Below are 21,958 nucleotides of genomic sequence, written 5' to 3'. Positions count from 1 at the left end.
AACAAAATCAAGTAATGATTTTTAGCCAATGATACAAAACTAGGAGGATCTGTGGATTCCCCTGAGGGTAAAGAGGCCCTGCAGAGAGATCTGGATACTGAGATGAGCATTTTATGAATTGTATGAAACATTGTATGAAATATTCCAAGAGCAAGTGCTGGATTGTCCACTTGGGACCAGGTAATCCTGAAATTTGGGTAATCCTGAAATTTATAGTGATCAGTGATGGGAATGGTGTAAACGGAATGAAGCTGCATTAGTGGATGTTCAGCTTGGACATGTGAAAAACGAAACCCACTCCTCTTAAATGTTTAAGAATTTTAATAAATGATAATAAGGAATAATCATAAAGCAATAGTTACAGCGTATACTGGGTGTGTGGCCACAGCCAGGCACACCCACTTCTTCTCTCTGCAGGTTTTTATGTTGTTACAATTGTGTTACTCACTCAGATGTTTTCCCAGATTTATTTAGAACTCCTTGGCTACAATATTGCTTCAGGTTTCTGCAGCATCTGCACAATTCAGTAGTTGCAGATGTTGGCAGTCTAGAGTGGTCTTCTGATGCCATTTTAAGATTGGTACTCTTCCTTTACCTCTTCTACTTCACTTATGCTCTCTTGGATATACATTTTGCAATAATAATCACATCTTAAAATACACCTTTCACAAGTCCACTTTTATCTTGGGAAAGTCTTGCCTACCCTTTTATCTTGCACACACCAATTAAAAATTTTATCATACTTAAAAACAATTTGAGACTTAGACTAATTATCTACAAGCTATTAAAATTTTATAATTAAAACTTACAGAGAAATAAGAAATATAATTAAAAATTATAGAGAAAGCCAGCTACTAGTAACTGTTTATAACATGGATGAGGATTTCAGTCATGTTGTTTAGTTTTAGGTAGTCCTGCGAAGAGAAGGGAGTTGGACTCGATGAACCTTTTGGGTCTTTCAACTTGAGATATTCTTTGATTCTAGAAATGAAGATTCTGAAATGGAAAAAAGAAGTATGACATTTAGATCCTCCAATAGCACTTTGAGCCTGCTGTGATTTGAAATAGACATGAGAAGCAGTCCATTAGTTGTAGCCCAAGATGTTACTTCTCCACATATGCCATATAAAATGGTTTTCCCAAATAACTAACGACCCACACAGCCATAGATTTCTTTCACTCTAGTTCACTAAAAATAGCATTTTCAGAAAATAATACATTGAAATCAAAATGCTGAAGCACTTATATTAGTTTTGCTAGATTTTTTTTTTTTAATATAGTCCTTCCCAGCCAAGGATGTGGACCTATTCATCCAAGCAAAGTCTCTTGTGGGACACAGGGACACAAACTTTCAGCACTGGTGTTGAAAACATTCTTCTCTTTCCTGCCTTTCAGGAGGTCTGGCACAAAACAAAAACAAAGGCTGAATTTTCCCAGGGTACAGACATTCTGTTTTGAACAGCTTTTCTCCTCTTATAGAAACTGCACCCTTCCAACCAGTCACAGAAGTTACTGAATGGAATCTAGATGGGACTTTAATGAAGTGACTGGGGGGTGTCAGACCACTGCAGACATTGAGAGAAAAGGGCTGAGTAGCACCATTGGCAAACTGAATCCAGTGCTCCACATCCAGGAGCAGAAAACCAGATCCAGGTTAAAAAGGAATCTGGTGGAAGGTTTCTGAGATGAGACTGGAGTTCCAGGTAAAAATCAAGAAATTTCACACCCTGGAACCCGAAGGAGAAAAACTGCACTCATAGTTTTTCCTTCATAATATTGTTGCCTTTTTCAACCTAAAAATGAAACCTGAGATAATTTCAGTATAGGAGGTAATATATAAGTGGATTTTTATTTGGAGGCCTCCAGGGAAAGCTATGCACAACGTCCACTAAAGCCCCTCCATGTGGGGTGAATATAGTTTTGATTGGCTTTAGGAAATTAGCATAACTGATAAAAAACACCGATTAGGAGAACAGATGGTAATGCAACTCCCCCCCAAGTCAAGCCCCTTCTCTGGAGCCCCCCCTTGGCACTAGCTGTATTTGTTTATGAAAATGTGTCTCAAAGACCTTGGGACCTTGTTCTCAACCTTGGTTCCCAGGAAGAAACAAGATAGGAGAGGCGCCTTGTATCCCCTGGGGCTTGGAGCTCTGGAATTTGTTTTGTCTTCCTGCTTAGGGAAAGGCACAGAAAACTGCTGAGAAAACCAGCAAGAATACAATAATAGGCTACAGAGCTCCAAATATATGTGCAAAGAATACAGAGAACACACCAAAGAATAAAAGGCAAAAGCCAAGATGGCAGTAATATAATAGAAAAATATCCACACTGCTTCTCTCCCAGTGGGACAAGATAGTTCCATGATTTTAGTACATTACTTTTTTCAAAAGCCTGTTGCAGTACTCTTTAAAGTCCACCTAGAGCTACCTGTGAACAAGGGCTTCTTTCCTGCTCTTTACAGCTCAGCTGCCCAAGACTGCAAATTATTTCATGTGACTCCCTCTACCTCGCAGAGAGTACTGACCCCAAGGATATCCTCCAGCTTTAAACGAGTCCTCTCCACCGCCGACCGAAAGCTCCCAGCCGTGAAATCAAAATAGCCGCCTCTTTGTAAAAAGGTGTCCCAGCAGTGCCTATAGTCTGGAGGAAGAGAAGCAACATAATGAACCTGAGTTTATTCAGATACCAGAGCTCAGGGAACAAGACTTTTTAAGCTCTTCCTCGTGTCCATATCACAGAGACAGCTTGGCCATGGATAGGTCAGCTGATGGATGCTGCTCACTCCATGTTTGGAACCAATGCCATTCACCTGGGGCAATTATCTTCCCTCCCTTAAGTGCAGAGCAGCCCATCAGACAGCCTATCCCAGAGACTGCATTTATTCCCTTAGGACAAGGGAGAAGAGAGACAGTGGGAGGCAATCTCCCATTCCCTCAGGAGTGCCATAAGGATGGTATCTCTAAAGAAAGGAGAATTCTCATACACATCTGGTTGCTGAGGGTCCTGCCCCTCTTCTCCTGTGCTATTTAAACATCCATTTTCTGCACGTGACTCTCACTCGCGGCATGGCGATGCTTATGCCCCCAAAGAAGCTGAGTGGGACACGGGCCACCACAGAAGCCAAGGCCGTACAAAGCCCACCAGCCCACCCCTCCCCAGCCCCACAAAGCAGGGGAAGCCTTGCCTTCCACATCCATGGCTCGGATGGCTGCTCCCGGGAAGTGGGCCAGCTGCCACAGGGCAGCACGGTTCTCTCGGACGTGCTCGTTGTAGACCCGCGCCACGCGGATGTCGACGTGCACGTTCTGCTGCTCCTCCAGGAACTCCTGGATTACATCGCAGCAGCTCGCACAGGGACTCCAGGACAGGTACCAGGTGATCTCACAGATGCTGGAGCTTCTCAGCTCGAAGATTTGCTCCAGGAAGTAATCCTCCACGTGGCAATCCTTAATTTCGTCGTTTCTGGCCCAGTGTATCCAAAACCTGCCACGCCCACCCCACTGCAGCTGGCACAGCAGGTACGTCTCATTCGGATATGTGCGGGGATCAAACTGCTCTCTCAATGCCCTCTTAGATATATACATGCTGAAACAGAAGAGACACTGGTTACAACTTTGTTTTCAGTAGTCCTGCAGTACATTGAAAAGGGGGAAGGTGGAGGAAATCGGAGGAGAGCTGAGAATAGCAAAGCAGGAGACAGCAACACAAGGAAAACGCACCAGGCAGGGTAAAGGAACTAAAGGAACCAAACCCTGAGACACTAATCCTCCCCTCATCTACAGCTGCATGCAGAATTTCCACTGCCTCCCCCCTCCCTGCCCCTGTCCTCTTCCCCATCAGTGTGAGTATTTCTAAAAGCTCTCCACATTTTATTGTGTGTCAGGACAGTTTTACAAGGTTCCTATGTAGCCCTTTTCAATGCAGGGAGCCGTTGTGAATTTTGTAAAAACTAATACGAAAAAATAAAAGAAAGAAAAGAAAAACACTGATACGCTATGAAGATGAATATTTCTCCTTATTGGATTCTCTTGCTGTTTATTTTTTCATAAGGATTAGCACAGTCAGCACCATACTATATGAGAGAAGAAGAAAGAAGTGCTCTATGCAAAAATATGCATCTCCAAGGATGGATATTTTCTGAGTTCAGAAAGGATCTCTAAATGTTGTTAGTTAAGAACCTTTACAAAGACTGCCAGTAATCTTGAATATACCTCTTATACTCAGTAACTATCCATAATATATAGATAATGAAGTCTCCAGAGGCACTTTGTGGCCTTTGTATAATTGTCTTATATAGAGACTTATATGAGAATGCACATCAGATATATGTTTTTACACGTTAGAATAATTCAGAATAAATCTAGTAGACAACTGATGAGATTCTGAAGAGAGAAGCAATAAGCCTGTAAATTGTTTTATAGATTAGTACTCATTAGTAACAAAAACCAACAAACAAAAACCCAAACCAACAAACAGAAAGCACAATAAAAAACACAAACAAAGAAACAAAAAAAGTCACATAACTCCACAAATGAAATCTTGCATGTTCTCTACCTGCAGGATTTATCACCTGTGTAAAAAACCTCTCATTTATAAAAATCAGTTGGATAAAGGCTTTGTATTCTTACCCTGTATTCTTCCACATCCCACACTAAAATACACATGGACACAAACCAGTTCATAAACCACAGGGTGTGTCTCTTTGTCTTCTCCATGTAGACTCCATTTATATAAATCAAAGAAACCACACGTGCAGATTTCTTTATCAGACTTTCTATTGAATTTATGTAAATGTAAATGTCACCAAATGTTTAATTCTGGTACAAAAATAACTGTTATATGTAATTTCTTTAGTAGGTTGTCAAAAAAACCCACTAGGAGAGACAAAAGCGAAGCACAGACTCAATCTTTATGGTTTCTCATTTTAGGTGTCAAAAGAGATGCACTTTTTCTATTTATATTATGTTATTTGGAAGTTAATGTCTATTAGCTTAAATTTCTGCAAAACTCAATTTTTTGGAACATATATATAATATAATTGTATCATATGTTCCCAGTAAATATATAAAATATGTGACTGGTTGAAGTTCACCAAAGAAAATTCATTAAACTCACAATACTCAAGCCAAGTCTGTTAATCTGGTTTTCACAGAAGGTACCTCTAAGATTTTGGAAAGCAATGCCACAACAGATTACAGAGATCTGATTCGCTCCAAGGTATCTGTAGATGTTCCCATCTGATTATAACACACAAACAAGTTAAAACTTGCAAATCTTACTTAAACAGGTCTTAAGCACCCTCTTACCTGTGTTTTGACCCCATAAAATATGGTAGTCTGGACCAGCTATTGCAATAGGTGTCCTGTGCATATTTTCAGGGACATAAAGCTAATTCTTTAAAACAATCCTGAAATACTCCAGTCTTCAAGATACAGACACTTTAGGGCTGTGTTAAGCTGAGTGAAATTTATGGTGTAATCAACTTAATGCAGTATGACCAAAAGTCTGCATTCTTATAAATATTTGCTACTGCTATGACTTGCTATTTTTAAATCGTAGATTAATGAAAATTTAAACAATACTACCAGAAGAATAAATGAGAAATTTTTAAATTGTGATAAAACATTCACACACTATAGAACATATACAGAGAGGCAGTGTTCATCTTTCTCCCCACGTCAGATAAAAGAATACTTAAAGTAAATCGAGAGTTTACAGATACATTGCCCAAATCCATGCAATCACCTCAATTCTTTTTAAAAATTTTTATCGTTATCACCAACTGTCCTTCTTATTCAGCATTGTTACACATGGTACCTGTATACACATAGAGCCTTACTCAAAAAAAATTGATCACATAACAGCTATTGATACTAATATGAGACAAAATTAATAGTTAGCAAATAATTAAAGATATCAAGAAGAAAACATTATTATTTTTCTTTCTAAATTTGGTTCCTCAATCTCATAGTGGTGAACCTGCAATCCTTTCAGAATCTGAGAGCTGCAAAGAAACACACTGTAAAGTGTGATTAATAATTTGAAAATGTTTAGAGGAATGTTTAGGGCAGAAAATGGCAGAAGGATGACAGCCAGCGTAACTGTCTCCTAGGCTTTGTTTTCTTTTTTATTAATATGCAGCTGCCACATAAATGTGCATTAGGCCTTGAAGATGTATTGACTGATAACAAAATACATTTTAAAATGTGTTATTTATATATTTCCTATTGTACGGTCCCATCATCCGCAACTTGAACAAGAATTCAATGAGATTATTTTAAAATTTACTAGTATTACAAAAATAGCTCCTAATACGAACATCTCTCTTATTAAAACTGCATAATAAACGGCATCATTATAGATATTTAATAATTTTCCTTTTTTTCCTCTTCGCACTTTTTATTAGAAACTATTTGCTCATTGCAAGATAATAACAGCAGTAATGATAATGCCTAAAAATACGCGAGCATAAATCTGTCAAAACTTCTTTAACCCGCATTTTTTTGCACAACAAGAAGAGGCACTCCTGTACCAAGCTCTGCAATAAACCTCGCCCTGCCCTGAACAGAAGGTGCTCTGGGACAGGATATTTTGGGTGACAACAGCTGTCTCCAGACCTCGAAGGTGCGCAGCAAGAAGAGGCAAAGAGGCGGCAATTCCAGCTTTTCCCGGGGCGCGCCGTTCCCGGCCCAGCGCCCGCAGCGCTCCCGGCGCCGGGCAGAGCCCGCCGCTCCCGGCGCTTTGCGCTCCCGGGACAGCCTAGAGCCAGCGGGAGCTGCCCCAGCAGGGCCATGACCGGGACAGCCCCGCTGGGGACACGCTGGGGACACGCTGGGACAGCGGTCCGGCTGCCCCAGCGCTGCCCTCGCCCCCCCGGGCAGCGCAGGGCAGAGCCCGCGGGGCACCAAGCGCTCCCCGGGCTGCACAGCCAGCCTGCCCCGCTCCGAGCTGAGCTGGGCTGCTGCCCTTCCAGTGGTGAGCCATTTGTTTTACCCTCTCAGCCCTCTCCTGGGCATGCCTGCTGCTCTGCCGGCGGGCCCCGCGGTGCTGTCCTGCTGTCCGTCCCTGCGGGCTCCCGGAGCACAGCCCCAGGCTCCGCTGGCACTCGGGGATAAAAGAGGAAACTTTGCCTGACCGCTGTTGGTGCCTCTTAGTGACGTGTCCAAAAATGCCTGCCCCCAGCAGAGCTCTCCTCTTTCCTCCCACCTTATCTGAGCTGCGGGGGGCCTGACACAGGTTCCCTGTTAAAAACCCGTGTAGTAATTGAACCATCTCTTTGGAGCCTGCTTCTACATTTCAAATGGATGGTAATGCTTCCATGGCAGAAAAACGGGATCTATTCTTCTGTGTAGGTGGCAGCTGTTCTGTGCGGCACACAGACCTTCCCTGAAGCACCTGAAGTCCTGCTCTGTGCAAAGCACAGATCTGCCTTGTGTGTCACCAGATCTTTGAATTGCTAAAAATGAGAAACAAAGTCTCGATATTTAGCAAAATTTGGATTGGTTTGCTTTATATAGATAGAGCAAGCAGCGCTCTGGGGAAAACGTGAGGGGTCACCAACCGCTGCATGCTCCCACCGAACATGGTTTGCAGCTCCCTTTATATAGTATGGTTTTCCTTGTAGTAATCAATAATTGTTATTGTTTTGTTGTAGCAATTCTGCAAGGTAAGCAGTGGTGGTCAAAGAAACTTCCAAACTTCCGTGGGACAGCTCTTCGGACAATTGGTCATGTAACCATCTGGTCTTGGTAGATAAAAAACAGAATAGGAAGCCTGATCTTTAGCAGATAGGTTGCAATTGATTACACAAAGGCAGGAAATCTGATTCTGCAAAAAAACCTTTCAGACTTATGGAAAACTCTTTTTTTTTTCTTTTACAAACTGGTATATACAATATTCATAGCAGGGATTTAAACAGAGTGCGTTTAATCATATATTTCCCTTTATCTAGGTCCATGTTCTTTTCTTATTTTAAGTATTCTGGTTTATACAAACTCCAGAACTTCTGTGATTAACATGAATCCTTTATCAATTATCACACCATACTGTCACAACTTTGTCAAAGATGAAGTGCTCACAAATACCATTCATGACAGGCTTCACCCACAAAGTATCAGCAAAGCTTCACCCCCTTCCCTATCAAACCCAGCAGGGCTTCCCCTCTGGTTTTGAGCAATGCTGCCTGAACACAGGGTGCCCATCATCTGAAGGGGTCTTAGATTTACCTGCTGTCAATACTCCTCTTCCTGTTCTGTTTTGTTAAAACTCATGTCTTGTCAGGCCTCTCTTACTGAGAGCCACGATGTACCCTGCACCATCTCTCTTGCACATAAGTGGTCCTGGCCAGGATACTAAGATCCACACGTCTTGGAATTGGACTTTGACTTCATCCTTGTGGGTCTCCTCCAACTCAGAATATTCTATGATGCTGATAAGTATATGGATAAAAGTGCAAAGGGGCAAAATCAATTTATTTTGATATTTGTAAAAAAAACCTTCCCATTGCGATTCTTTATGGTCTTTTTGAGTGTTGTTATAGGAATTTCCTGTGGAAATATTTAGGAAAGATAGTAGCTTCCAAGTCCCACTCAGTTCCTGCTGTTCACCTAACCACTATGCTGGAAGAGCACAGTGCAGCTCAGCAACTGTGCCAGCCCCCTTTAAAACGGTGGCCAAGGCAAACCTGGCAAGAGTCGCAATGCTAAAAAGACACCAAGAAGTAGCTGCAGTAACCAGCCACGTTCTCCTTGCAGATTAACTGCTCTGTGGGTGCAGAGAGCTCAGCTGGCTCCGTGCAGACTCTGGCTGGGCTCCTCAGCTGGGGCACAGCGCTGCCCCATCAGGTCTGGAAACACTACAAATACTTTCATGGGACAACAAGCCTAACCTAAGAAGGGCCAGGTGTGCTTAGAGAGCTGCAGAGCCCCTGCAGGTGTGTTCCTCAGGCGAGGAGCCTGGGAAGCAGGCAGCAACAGGACCCAAGTGACTCCTCAGAGCCTGTGGAGGATCCAGCTCTGCCTCAAGGTGAGCAATGGCACACTCTGTGTGCCACCAGCACTCCAGGAGAGCAGGTTGGCTCAGACCCAGCACTGCCTGCATGCTGAGCCAGCCTTGGACTAGTGCAGTTACAGAGCTATTTGTCCCTCCAGGAACTGGCCTTGGGGTTTTTTCTCATTACCTGGGATATCCCAAAATGGAACAAGTCGACATTAACAGGATTTCAGCTTCCATTACTCTTTCTGTGGAACACCTGAAGAAAATTGCTGTCTTCTCTGAGGGACAAGGAGCTCCACTGATTACAAGACTGATGCTGAAGCTACTGCCAGATGTTGACACCAGCTTGTGTAATTCTCTTGGCTTGAGTGCTGGCTGCCTGTCTCCAGCTGGGAAGGAAAAAGGAGCAGTGTGGGCTGTTGGCTAAGCAATTTATGCCACCCTAACCCAATGGGAAATCTTGTGTGGCTTGGAAGAGGAAGTAAAGGTATGCACAGCCAGTATCTTCATTTTGATATGTCTGTTTGTAAATGCATTGCAAGTGTCTGTGGCAGCAATGCAACCTTCTGAAATATGGAAAGGATCATAAGTACTACCAGATAAGGTCTGCTAGGAATGCACTTCTATCATAAAAAGCAGAGCACAAATGGAAGTTTATGGTGGAAATTCATGAATTTCAAGGTTGTGATAAACTCACCTAACTTGGAATGGAAAACTTAAATTTATAAGGAATGGGCCTCTTTGCAGCTTGCAGATTGAAGTGTTTTACACATTTAAGATAAGATGATGACACTCAGCTTGAATGGGCTCAGCAGAGATTTGATGGGAAAGCTTCCTACAGGATAATGTGCAAAATGGATTTGTTTACATGATCCATTCCAGTAACTCTGCTCTGACAGCAATAGACACAAAGCCTATGACATGGGATGAAGTCAAGACGTGGGATGAGTACCTTCCTAAACTGCTAAAGCTCTTTTCCCTACATTTTGCCTGTCAATAGCTCTCTCCAAAGATCTACACGGTATGTGATGGGCTGACACTGAGCAGTGCCTGTATCTCTTCTCCAAAAGCAATTCATCACCTCTAGGTCCACAAACAATGTGGCTTTTATGGGCGACCCCTGCGAGGTCTTGGTGGACAGACACACACTCACATTGTTAGGAATATTTTGATCAAATAATCGATTAAATTACAGTAAAGGGTTAGCCATGATTAGAAGTAGAAAATTGCAAAGTATAAAGTATAGAAATATCACTTGTCTATGTTTGGAATGTGTAACCTTACAAACCTCACCAAGAAGTTCCTGGACCCTTCTGTTTCAGTCAAAAATCAATGGAGTGCATCTTGCTCACCAGCTATGCTCCCTGCTGGGGAATGAAAAAGTTAATTTTAATATGTATAGGAGCAACTTACTTGGTATTAATTATGTGTAGAGAAAAACTTAGTTTGGAACCTGTAAGCATTTTGGGTGCAATAGGGAGGAAAGGGAAGAAGCTTGGTTTTTTTACATACATTACTTTTTAAGTTAAGAAAACAGTGGGAGAGGTACCAATTTTATGTGCCTGAATAAAAACAATGCCCTTGTTGGAAAGAGATTTATTAGGAAAATTGGATGCTTAAATAACTTTCCGTGATGTAGAAATAAAAATTCAAGTCTCAGAATCAAAAGCTGTTGAGGCAAAGATTTTTATGCTACAGGAATAAAAAAAGAGCTGGAAGAAATCCCAGAGGAGGTAGAGAATTAACTCCATTGGTACAGACAACTGAGATGCCTGAATGATCAAATGTGGCCAAACCAGTAAGGATTACTTTCAAACCTGAAGCCAAACCAGTAAAGCAAAAATTATATCCTCTTAAGTGGGAGGCAAGTAAAAAGTTGGAGAAGCTTATTGAAAAATTTTTAGAATATGGGTTACTGGAAGAGTGTGAATTAGAATATAACGAACTGATATTACGAGTTACAGATTAGTGCAAGGTTTAAGGGCTATTAATTAAAATTACCTGATATTTATCTAGCAGTGACTAGTCTGTACACACTGACAGCACTGAAAGGGGAATATAAACAGTTTGTGATGCTTGATCTTAAGGAGGATTTTTCTGCAATACCTCTTCACAGAGTTAGAAATTGTTTGTTTTTCAGTGGGGGGAGTCCAAACAGCAGGTGGAAAGTGCAGCTGACATGGATTGTACTCACAATAAAAAAAATAAAAAAATAATAATAATAAAAAGAAACCCAAAAAGAACAAGGGAAAAAAAAAAAAAAAAAAAAAAAAGGAAAGCTGGAAAAAGAAAACCTGGACAGAACTTTACTACAATGTGTGGATGATATTTTGCCAGCAATCAAGACTGAAAGTAAGTGCCACAGTGCTAGTGTAAGTCTATTAAATTTCTTGGGACTATTTATATACAGGGTGCCAAAGATAATGGCACTTATATACAAAGAAGCAGTAATATATATTAATTTTAAGATCTTGCAGTAAAAAAATAAAAAAAAAGAAGCTTGAGAAGCAGCTGAAAAGAAGCTATTTGCTAGACTCCAGAGCCAAGAAACACAAGCCTTCTTAGGTACAGCTGCTTATGGATTGCTAATTATGGGGTACTGACAAAACCCTTGCACAGTCCCCCCTGAAACTACTTGGTACAGACTCCTGAGAGTCAGAGGGTCTTTGAAGCCCTAAAAGAACCTTGATGCCAACCCCTGCGTTGGGACTCTCACTCTAAAACCAAACCATTTGAGGTGTTTGTGCAGCAAAGGATGCCCCTGGCACTAGGGGTACTGGGGCAGCATTTGGATCATGAAAGCATCCTGTCCAAACAACTGGACAATGGAAGTAAGGGTGGATACCTGAGAGAGGTGGTAGCTTCAGAGAAGCACAATAGCTCCTATGTACCACACATGGGCACAGCTGGTTTGGGACAGAAAGGAGGACACTGGATATTGCCAGCAGGATGCTGCAATACCAGGTTGCTCTATTGCAGCAGGAAAAGCTGAGCTTAAGGTAACCACTACTTTAAACCCAGCCGAGTTTCTCCAGCTTTCAGAAAAAGCCCAGAGAGCTTTGGATCATGACTGCCTAGTGAGAGGGAGGTGTTTTTACAAACAAACTGTGGGCCTGCTTGCAGATAAAGCCAGATACTGATAGGTGAAAGGAGGAACCATAAATTCCAGAAGAATTCAACTAATTGACACAGACTGTTACTCATTCAAGGTCGTGCTAAATTCCTGGACTGAGAAAAAAAGAAAAGAGATACAGAGAAAAAGAAGGGGGAGGGGAGGGGTGGTGCAGGCCGGGGTGCACATTAGAAGGGGTCTGCGTGAGGAAATTTGGGAAGTCTGCACCTCTCAAGTACCTCAGCCAAAGGGGAAAGAGAGAGGGAAATGAGACTGGGAAATCAGGATAAAAAGGAGGCTGTGCTCTCTAGCTGTTTGAGAGACCCTGTGGGAAATGTTGCATGGTCTCTACCATGGAGAAATAAAGTTTAATCAAAGTTACAGGACTCCTTTTCCTCCTTTTTGGACATCAACCTCTGGCATCTTGCATTAATTTTCCTAACACTGGTAGCACTGAACAAGTGTGTTTTGGCAGACCTGATCTCAAGAGCAATCCCATCCCAGGCCCAGAACTGGACCTGCACTCCAGAGGGAGCAGCGTGGCACAAAACAGAAAACAGGCAGCTGGTTATGCAGTAGGAGCCTTGGCTCAGGTGATAAAAGCCCAGGCTTTGCCTTTTAACACATCAGCACAAAAAGCAGAATTTATACTGAGTGCTAGGAAAAAAAGGTAAACATATGGACAGATTTAAAACATGGGTTTGGAAAAATACAGCAGGAAACCACCACGCATAACCAGGAGAAAAGGGAGCTGTTATCAGCACAGGGGGCTCCTAGTAAATACAAAGAATAAATTAGTCAACTACTACAGTGTGCAAAAGCTGAAAGCAGTGGCTGTGATGCCCTTGTAAAGCTCATCATTTGGAGATTCCCCATTAATATAGGGAGTCAATTCACTGACACAACAGCTAAAGAGGTTGCTGAAAAAGGTGTCCTTGCACTAATACCTAGCACAAAGTGGAATGTCTGGGAACAAAAACCAAATTATAGCAATCAGGACAGCCAATTAGCCCCATCATAAGAAGCTATGGAAAATCCCAGCAAGTGATCATGTAGGCAGGTAATTGTACCTCCACAATTAATGTGTAAGATAGCTAAGATAACTAAAGAACTAAAACACCATGAAACACATTAGGAAAGAGAGAATATGATAATTACTTTATAAAGGAATATAGTAAGTACAAAGATTACAGAAGTTAATAGATCAGTTGTTGAAAAATAAGTGATTTGTTTTGTAAAATAATCCCAAGGAAGGAGGAAGGCCAACTCCAGGTTTACTGAAACAGAGGAATTTACACACAGATTATTGGCAAATTCACTTTTCAGAATTGTCCAGACAAAATGATGATTGGTATATTTTGGTATTGGTAGATACTTTTTTTGGATGACCAGAATCTTTCTCCTGTCACACCAAGAAAAGTCTCAAAGATTTTGCTGAAATTAATAGTACTGAAACTAACCCTTAAGTTTTAAAAGATACATTGCTATCAACAGATCAGTAGGGCTAGGCTTGCCTGTACATCCTTTCTGACCAGGAGATATGGTGTGCATCAGAACCTGGAATGTTGGACCAATCCAGGAGAAGTGGAAAGGATTAGGTCAAGTTCTCCTGGTAACTTACACTGCACTCAAGGTGGAAGGAACTGAACATTTTGTTCACCAAACACAGGTAAAACCAGCAATCAGATATTAAATTCAGCAGAGACAATTATATATATATATAATTGTTTTAGTTATGAAACATTATTTCCTAGGGAGATGCTATTTATTGGATTTATATGAAGATTATTATTATTATTATTATTATTATTATTATTATTATTAATAATAATAATAATAATAATAATAATAATAATAATAATAATAATAATAATAATAATAATAATAATAATAGTTAGAAACTGGTTTTTAACATCTGGGAAGGGGAATGTGGTTTTAAACCTAGTGTGAAATTTTGGCAGATTATAGAATGTAACTTCTCTAATATATTGCCAATGCAAATCTCTGCAGGAAATCCTGTTCTGTGGGGTTTTAGTCATCAATTTGACAAAAATTTGGAAACTAATGTTAGTGGGAGCCTGGGGCAAGGTAAAAACTGAACAACAAGAAGTATCAACAAGAGATGGAGAGCCATTGAAATTGAAGTGTGATTTTACTAAGATCCCAAACTGTAATCGTGATAAATTGAAAGTGAATTGGGAAAAAGAGATAGAAAAGAATTGTTTTTAAAATTAAATGCATAGGTAAATGGCACAGTGGCTGTTATCATCACACCTCATCATCCTGAAGGATGGCAGACAGTATCATTGTTTGTTGAGTGAAGGTGATTTTTGTTGCCAGACCATGGAAAATAAGGAACAAGGAGGCCCAAGATATGACATAGTGTTACAAAGTCCAAAACAAGAACTGGTTTGTAGGGAATACTAAACTTTAAAGCAGGGGTGTTGTTGAGAATTGGAAAGAGACCAAGGAAATTTAATTTGCCAGCTCAGTCATTCAGAAAGAGGTGCACTCACCCAGATCAAGAAGAAAGGCAAAATGAGAATTAAAAGCCAAACAGAAATAGAGCAATTAATCCTCTTCCTGAGAAAAACTCCAGAGGAAAATTTGATGTTAGGATTAATCAAGGAGTTTGCCAACTTGCAGAGTGTATCACAGCTTACTGCTTGTTTACCAATACAAAGAGCAGTAGGTGAATCCATTCCTTGGGGAATTTTAACCATGAATTTCACTATTAAAGAATGTAGAAATGAAATCACACGTGAACAGAAACCTGTAATTGGATAGAAGGAGCAGGTAGAGAAAATCAGGAAACAATGGAAGTCTTCAGAGAATAGAGCTGATTGTGAGAAATTTCCAAGTTGTATTTACACCAAAATAAGTAGATTTCAGATAGTAGGATAGTGTTCTTATGATGAACAAATAAAGAAAAATGATGAGCCAAATGTTTATGGAATGGACATGTGGCAAAACTAATCAAACAAAAGTAAAGGAGGCATACTGAGACTCTGTTCTATGACAATGCTTTCTCAACTTCAATATATGACTAAGGTCCCTCAGTGTTTAACCTGGGATGGCTTGGTTTTTGCAAACTGGCCATTTGTGCAACAAAAGGGAATCTGATATCAAGTAAAGCAAAAGCCAGTTTCATGGTGGAAATGTGAGAGGATATGTAATTGTAGTCCTGTTGATAAGGTAGTATAGGCTATTCCCTCTTTAACTGCTGCTTTAAAGTATGGGTGTTTTGAGGCCTCAGAAATAACCTCCAATTGACTGATAGGAGGGAAAACTTTTTTTTTTTTTTTTTTTTTTTTTTTTCAGTTGCAGTAGAGCTACCATTAGAAGCCCTGGACATTTAGTATGAGCAACGAGTGATGGGACTTGGACAAATCCTTTGCCTTTAGATGGTAAAGTAAAGCAAAAAATACCATTAGGTATGCCTGTTGCCCGCTCCGAAGAAGACACAAACAACCGAAGTCGTTTATGCTTTATTGAGGGCCTGGGAGCCTGTGGACCAGCATCCAAAGACAGAGCCCCATCTCACAGAAAATTCACAGGGTTTTTATACGTTTCTTTACATGATTTCTTCATCATAACAAATTCTTGCTTCATTCTCAATACCTGGTACAATAATTTCTCTGACATTTAAGTTTCTGCCAAAAGGTACATTCCCTAGATAAATGGATACACTCCTTAAGATAAGTGATTATCTCTTAACTACACTGCTTACATTACAAAATCTGCCATAATAGTTCATCTGCAGGTTACATGTGGCCTACCAAGCCTTAGCATGACTACTACTAATGTCAATTAATGTCAACTATTAAGGTTCACTACTATCTTAATACAGTTTATTGAATCAAATGGCAACATGCCAATTGGGAAGAAAGCTCCTTTTAGGGGAACAGTAGAAAACCTGCAGTTAGAATAGGTGAGAAGGACAAAAATGGATGAAGGATGGAATGAACCTTCATCTGGAGTGAAAGTTGGGTCTTAGAGTGTTTCTTGACTCCTTTAGTAATATATAGGAATAAAGAATGGATATCAACTCACAGGACTCATAGAAATGTGACCAGGAAAGAATTAAAACTTGCAAGCAACCTCCAGGATGATTTTATAAAATGGAAAGTATTTAGATATGCTCTTGTTCAAAGAACATGGGTGTTGGGATTGTTATGGGTTTATATCTTCAAAAGAGCAGAGCAATTGTTGATTGCTGTAAAGTTGTTTATTATAAAGGCACATCAGTCTCAAAAGACAGAGAGTCCCAAGTGTTAAAGTCCATGCTAAAAGCTTTCTGGCATAGAGTCCTGAATAGAAGCAGCTCCCTGGTATAAAGTCCTGGCAGAGGCAGGAGCAGCAGCCCTCTGGTACAGAATCCTGGGAAGAGGTGGAAGATGCAGCCTGGTACAGAATCCTGAGCAAAGGCAGATGCTCCCTGGTCTTCCTTCTTCTGTTCTTTTCTTCTTGTTCTTCCTCTTCCTCTTCTTTCATGTGGTGGTAGTGATGATGATGATGGTGGACAAAGTGAGAGAGTTCTCACTTCAACACAAGGATTCTTATTTACAAATTACCCAATGAGCTAAAAACACCAATCTGAAGCATTTCTTCTAAACCTATTAGAATTCTAGTTTTTAATAATAAAGTTTATGCATAACTTGCACATATAGCCTATCAGTTCTATCTGGAGAATGTAAGCAATATTTTTACTATGCTTTTATTATGTCCAAAGCTATGTTTTTGAGCTCTCACTGAAACTTGGTTTTGAAGCTTGTTTTTGAGCTCTCACTGAAGCTTTTTACTCTAAATTCTAAGGCTTTTGCTCTTTAGGGCACTTAAAATATATTTTTACTTACTTAAAACTAAGGCTTACACCTTTATTTCATTTCTGAGTGGCTTAATGCACTATAATTTCTCTAAAGGTTTTTAATTTCACTCCTGCGTTCTGTTCTCTCTCTGAGGGACTCAGGCCTCTGTTTTCACACTCCAACATCTCCCCCCCTTCTTTGAACCATATAGATTCCCTTAACAGCTTCATTAATCATCTGTTGAATGCATTGGAGGAAACAAGGCACCAGGATTAGCACAGCTATTACGATGACTAAAATATATAAACCTATTCTCAAAAGCTTTTTCACCCATGATGTTGAATTCCATCCATCAAACAAACCATCCAACCTCAACCATTCTGTGACTCCTGTCATCTGCAGGCTACTTGGCCTGTTTTCTCCTCCTGGCTGTCCCTCTCATCAAAGTCTGGCATGGCATGTGTCCCCACTGCCCAACACCTACTGGGTTTCATCCAGCAGAACAACCAAAAATCTTCTTGGTGGCAAACACAGAGGCAAACTCAGCCTTGCCCTTGACTATTTCAGGAGGGTCTTGGCCAGCCCTGCTCCTTTCACCTGGTTATCAAGGCAGAGCTTCACCTGCTTCATTCAGTAACAAGTGGCTGCCAGGACAAAGCACACAAAGATTTGCATTAAAAATGTAACTACAAGGATAGCAGGCAAAACTCTATTTCTACAAATGAAAAACCTTTCCCTTGGTATTTGAAAAAATGTATCATTAAATGCAGACTGAACTAAAGAAGTATGATTACACCAAAAGGTCTGACTTTATATGTAGCATGATAAGGAGAAACATTCTTAACTAAAGCTTGATTTTTCCCTGTATAATAAATTTGGCACACTAACTAAACAAGTGAAAAAGAGTTTTTCTGGGGTTGTGTTGGACAGACATATGGCATTTAAACTTAATACATTAGCTAAAGTTACTTAAACATTTACTTTAAGTTGGCTAACAAAAACAAACAAAGCAGAAGCCTAGCACACAATTGAACCTCATATTTTTCTTGAACTATCCCCTGACAAAAAATTCTGCAATACTACTGATTTCAATATTTAAAAACCTAAAGTTCACCATCTTCTGCAGGTAAAACACAAGATGTCAGGTACAAGCTGGAATCTCTGTGCAATTCCTGCCTGTGTGTCTGCTTTTACTTATAGAATGATCAGTGTTTTCTTACATTCAGTAGGGTTTCACATTCCTTGCTGGAATCCACCAGTGAAAACACAAACTCTTTGCTCAAAGTTATTAGAGGAAATGGACCTTCAATTTGTCCTGTTTCTGGGTTTCTAATCAAAACTGAAGAATTTTCTTTTAATTTTGCCTGTGTGCTGTCAGAAAAATGCCTGAAGATTGGTAGTTCAGGTTCTGCAAAAGAACTGTTCAAAAAATTGTAAACATGCAAGACTTGACTCAATCTTATCTGTTGTGTTGCCTGTGCCAACCAACCTTTTGTTGGTTTTAAAAAACAGCACACATGAATTTCATTACAAATGTGAAAAGAACAACAATATAAATGATAACATGTAGTAAAACTAAAAACTTACAATCAGGGATGATTTAAATACAACAATTAACAATATTTTAAATGATAGGCTTATACATATAAAATTAGGTAATTATCAATCCTTAAAACACCATGGCATCACCCCAGAGTCTGCAAACAGCTGACAAGCCTTGATTCAATGAGGAATTAGATGATTATCTCTGGATAATGAGCATTGAATTCACCCTAAAATTAACTTCAGCTTTCATATTGATAGGGTCAAATAGCCAAATCAAAACATCTGGAATATTATTTTGATGCAGTAAACACCTGGGTTTACAAAATTGCCCTTCCAGGTAGAATTAAGGCCTGGCCACTGCCTAAATCCTAATTGGAAGAGAACTCCCTGATATATTTTTTTCTTTAAAAAAACAAACTCTTAAGGACAAAAGCTACAACAAAACATTTCAGGGTGAGAAAAAACCAACCAAACCCCTTCAGCAGCTTGTTCTCTCTGAAGTTTTTCCTCAGGATAGAGAGGCTTCCAACATGGCAAGCTGCTGGAGTGCTTCTGTAATAATAACAGATAATAATAATAATGGGACAAACCATAAGACTGGCAATTTCAATGAAGCTCAGATAATTTCCTTGGAACTCTGAAAAATACTTAAAATTATGAGACAGCACAGGGTCAGGTCATAGGAAACCTGCTGAAATAAGAGAAGAAACTAATGAAAAATGAAAATGAAGGAATGTTAAAAATTCCTCTTGGAACTAAAGGTTCCTAGAAACCTTTTGATTCAGGGGTGTGTCTAGAGTTTTCTAAAATTTACTTAGAATGTTGAGAGAGCCCAGGTTAAACAGTAACATATAAGAGACAGAATTACTTTGTAAAATGGAATGCATACTCTTGATACAATGGTTTTGCAATTAAATTTGAAAGCTAAATTAGAGTCTTAAAAATTTAGCCTATAGAGAAATACTGTTATTTCCAGGACACATAAAGGAAATTTTGACTTGAATTAAATTTTACAGTTTCAATGGTCCTAGAAGTGGTCCTGAAGCATTTCATTGATAATTTGAGAAATATAAACTAGAAATTTATTACAATTCGGTTTGAAGGAAAACTGGAGTACCAGTAATAAATTTGTGAGGCACAAATTTGCAAGTTTCTTCTTCATACAAATCCAAAACTGATTAAATCATAATGAGGCCATTGCAAAGGCTTAGAAGCTGTTTTTTAAAACAAATAACTATAAGAAAATTAAAACTCAATGTTGATATTTGAATAAGTGTCCACTAATAGTTGAGTTATTACAAATTGTTAAATATAGGTTGTATCTATTCAAATCAGATATAAAATGTTTTGTACCTTCATTATTTTAAGAATTTCAGCAGAAAATGGATCTTTTTATCAACAATCCTGTCAAAATTACAAATCACAGGTTAATGAAATTTTAAAAGGTGGATTTTAGCAGAGTGTCAATCTATTAACATCTTTTAAAACTGATCCTTTTATTCTTTTGACTAGAGTATCAAGAATCTCCATGACCCAAATATTTCTATTTTTGCTCTCCATTGAGACCAGAGATCTCTTCCCCATACCATGATAGGGTTTTATACAAGGAAGGGATGAATAGTTGCTTTTTTTTCTTCCTGGCCCTGTAATGAGAATCATGTGCTCACTTTGCAAACACAAGACAGCTCCTTCATGTCCTGTAAAGGAATTTAAAGGTGTTACTGAGCTCCAGTGTTTCAGCCAAAACATACAAGATGTCACTGGAAGCAGTTCCTGATGTCCCTCCCTGCCTCTCCACCCATGAGAGTGGGGCAGCAGCTTGGGGTTTGTGGATACTCAAAATAAAGAATTGATCCTTGCTGCATACACATTCCAAATGTGACACAAGGTGCAGAGCATGACCCGAACTTACTAGAAAACATAGAGGAAAATATACATGAGCTTCAACAAAATATGTAAGAAAATTGGATAGCTAAAACTTTTAGTGGGTTGGGATGGAATCTGAGCTCATGGGTAAAACACTGATTAACACAATTTTGTTAATAGTGTTCCTAGCAATTAGGTTGTTCTACTGTTGTTTAAAGAAGCAAATTAACAACAAGACTGCAGGGAATTGGATGATTATCCTAGCAGTATCTAGACAACCAGATGCAAAGAATCACTTCCAAGTCTCCTGCCAGCACGTAGTGAACAAGGTTCAGATGAAAACATTGAAATAATCTTCAAAATCTTCAAAGGGGGGAAATGCTATTGATATTTTAATCAAATAATGTATTAAATAATATTAAAGGGTTAGCTGTAGTTTTCAGTAGAAAATTGCAAAGTATAAGGTATAGAAATATCAGGAGTCTTGTGCTCAGAATATTTAACCTTACAAACCTCACCAAGGAGTTGCTGCACCCTTGTGATTCAGTCAAGAAGCAATGGAGACCACCATACCCACCAGTCATGCTGCTTGGAAACTCATTCCACATCCCACCTTGATTTTAGTATTAAGGCTTCCTCAGGAGAGATTGCCAATGATTGTTTTAGGCTAAGAATGTTGATGAAGTTATTAACAACTGGAACCAACCAATGCAAAGGTTATGTTTAAGAACACAAATAGCTATAATTTCTTAGATTAGTAAATGTACCTGGTTGATTCTCCCTCACATGATCTTGTCATGCAAACATTAGTGAGTGACACAAGGGTGTAAAATTAACACAGACTGGGACACAAGAACATAGCATGTCCCAGGTCAGGCTCTCTTTCAGTCTCTCAGTCTCCATCATCTCCTGTGTACTGCAAGAGCAGCATGACATGCTGACCTGGATTTCCTGCATCTTAGGGAAAGGGATTCTTTCGCTGTGCTGCTACTGCCTCATGTCATATTGCCAAGCCACAGGTCAAGACTCTCTGAGTGAGCTGCAACAAAAGGCTGGATGCTGAGGGCTTTCAGTTCCCAAATACCTGGGGCTGGAACTGCCTCCTCCTGCTGCTGCAGTGTCCTAGGACTGGATGAAAATTACATGCTGAGATAACATTTAACCCTCCCACCACTGAATGGTGGCTGCCCTCAGAAACAGCCAGTCCCTTCCTGGGAAACTGCCCAGACACCTGCTCTGTATCATAAAGCAGGTTAGGTCACTAGATGTGTAGACAGCCAACAAAGATGAAAACTGATGAGTGATCAACGTGCCCTCAGTCATTTTGCCTTAAGTGCTCTGGTCATATTGTTATTTCAGTGAAAGCTTGAACATGGCAATGAAAATTATGATGTGAGATCATCAGAATGCAGATAACTCAACTAGAAATACAAAACATCTTGTTCTGACAGTTCAGTCATGGGACATATGAGTCATGATGTTTTAGTTCAATTTGTAACATTCAATACGCTGCTCTTTATTACTCGATAAAATAGAAATCAAAACATAACTGCATTTCTGTAATTTATTTTCCTTTTTGGAAAATTTGCAGAGTATCAGAAAATATGCACATATTCAATGTTGGTCCTCCAAC

General features: G+C 39.8%; 1 protein-coding gene across 1 annotated transcript; it reads right to left on the bottom strand.

The window, feature by feature from the left end:
• Positions 1-305: 305 nt before the first annotated feature.
• Positions 306-7,152, bottom strand: LOC130251676 (C->U-editing enzyme APOBEC-1-like). Its single transcript, XM_056488516.1, has 4 exons — positions 6,994-7,152; positions 3,185-3,585; positions 2,525-2,640; positions 306-996 (listed from the first exon to the last, which is right to left on the bottom strand). Exons 1-4 carry the CDS (start codon positions 7,014-7,016, stop codon positions 982-984), a joined length of 555 nt encoding a protein of 184 aa, XP_056344491.1. The 5' UTR covers positions 7,017-7,152; the 3' UTR covers positions 306-981.
• Between the last annotated feature and the right edge of the window lie 14,806 nt (positions 7,153-21,958).

Source organism: Oenanthe melanoleuca, chromosome 1 (genome assembly GCF_029582105.1).
Source record: "Oenanthe melanoleuca isolate GR-GAL-2019-014 chromosome 1, OMel1.0, whole genome shotgun sequence".
Lineage (NCBI taxonomy): Eukaryota > Metazoa > Chordata > Aves > Passeriformes > Muscicapidae > Oenanthe > Oenanthe melanoleuca.
This window is presented reverse-complemented; position numbering and strand designations above follow the sequence as displayed.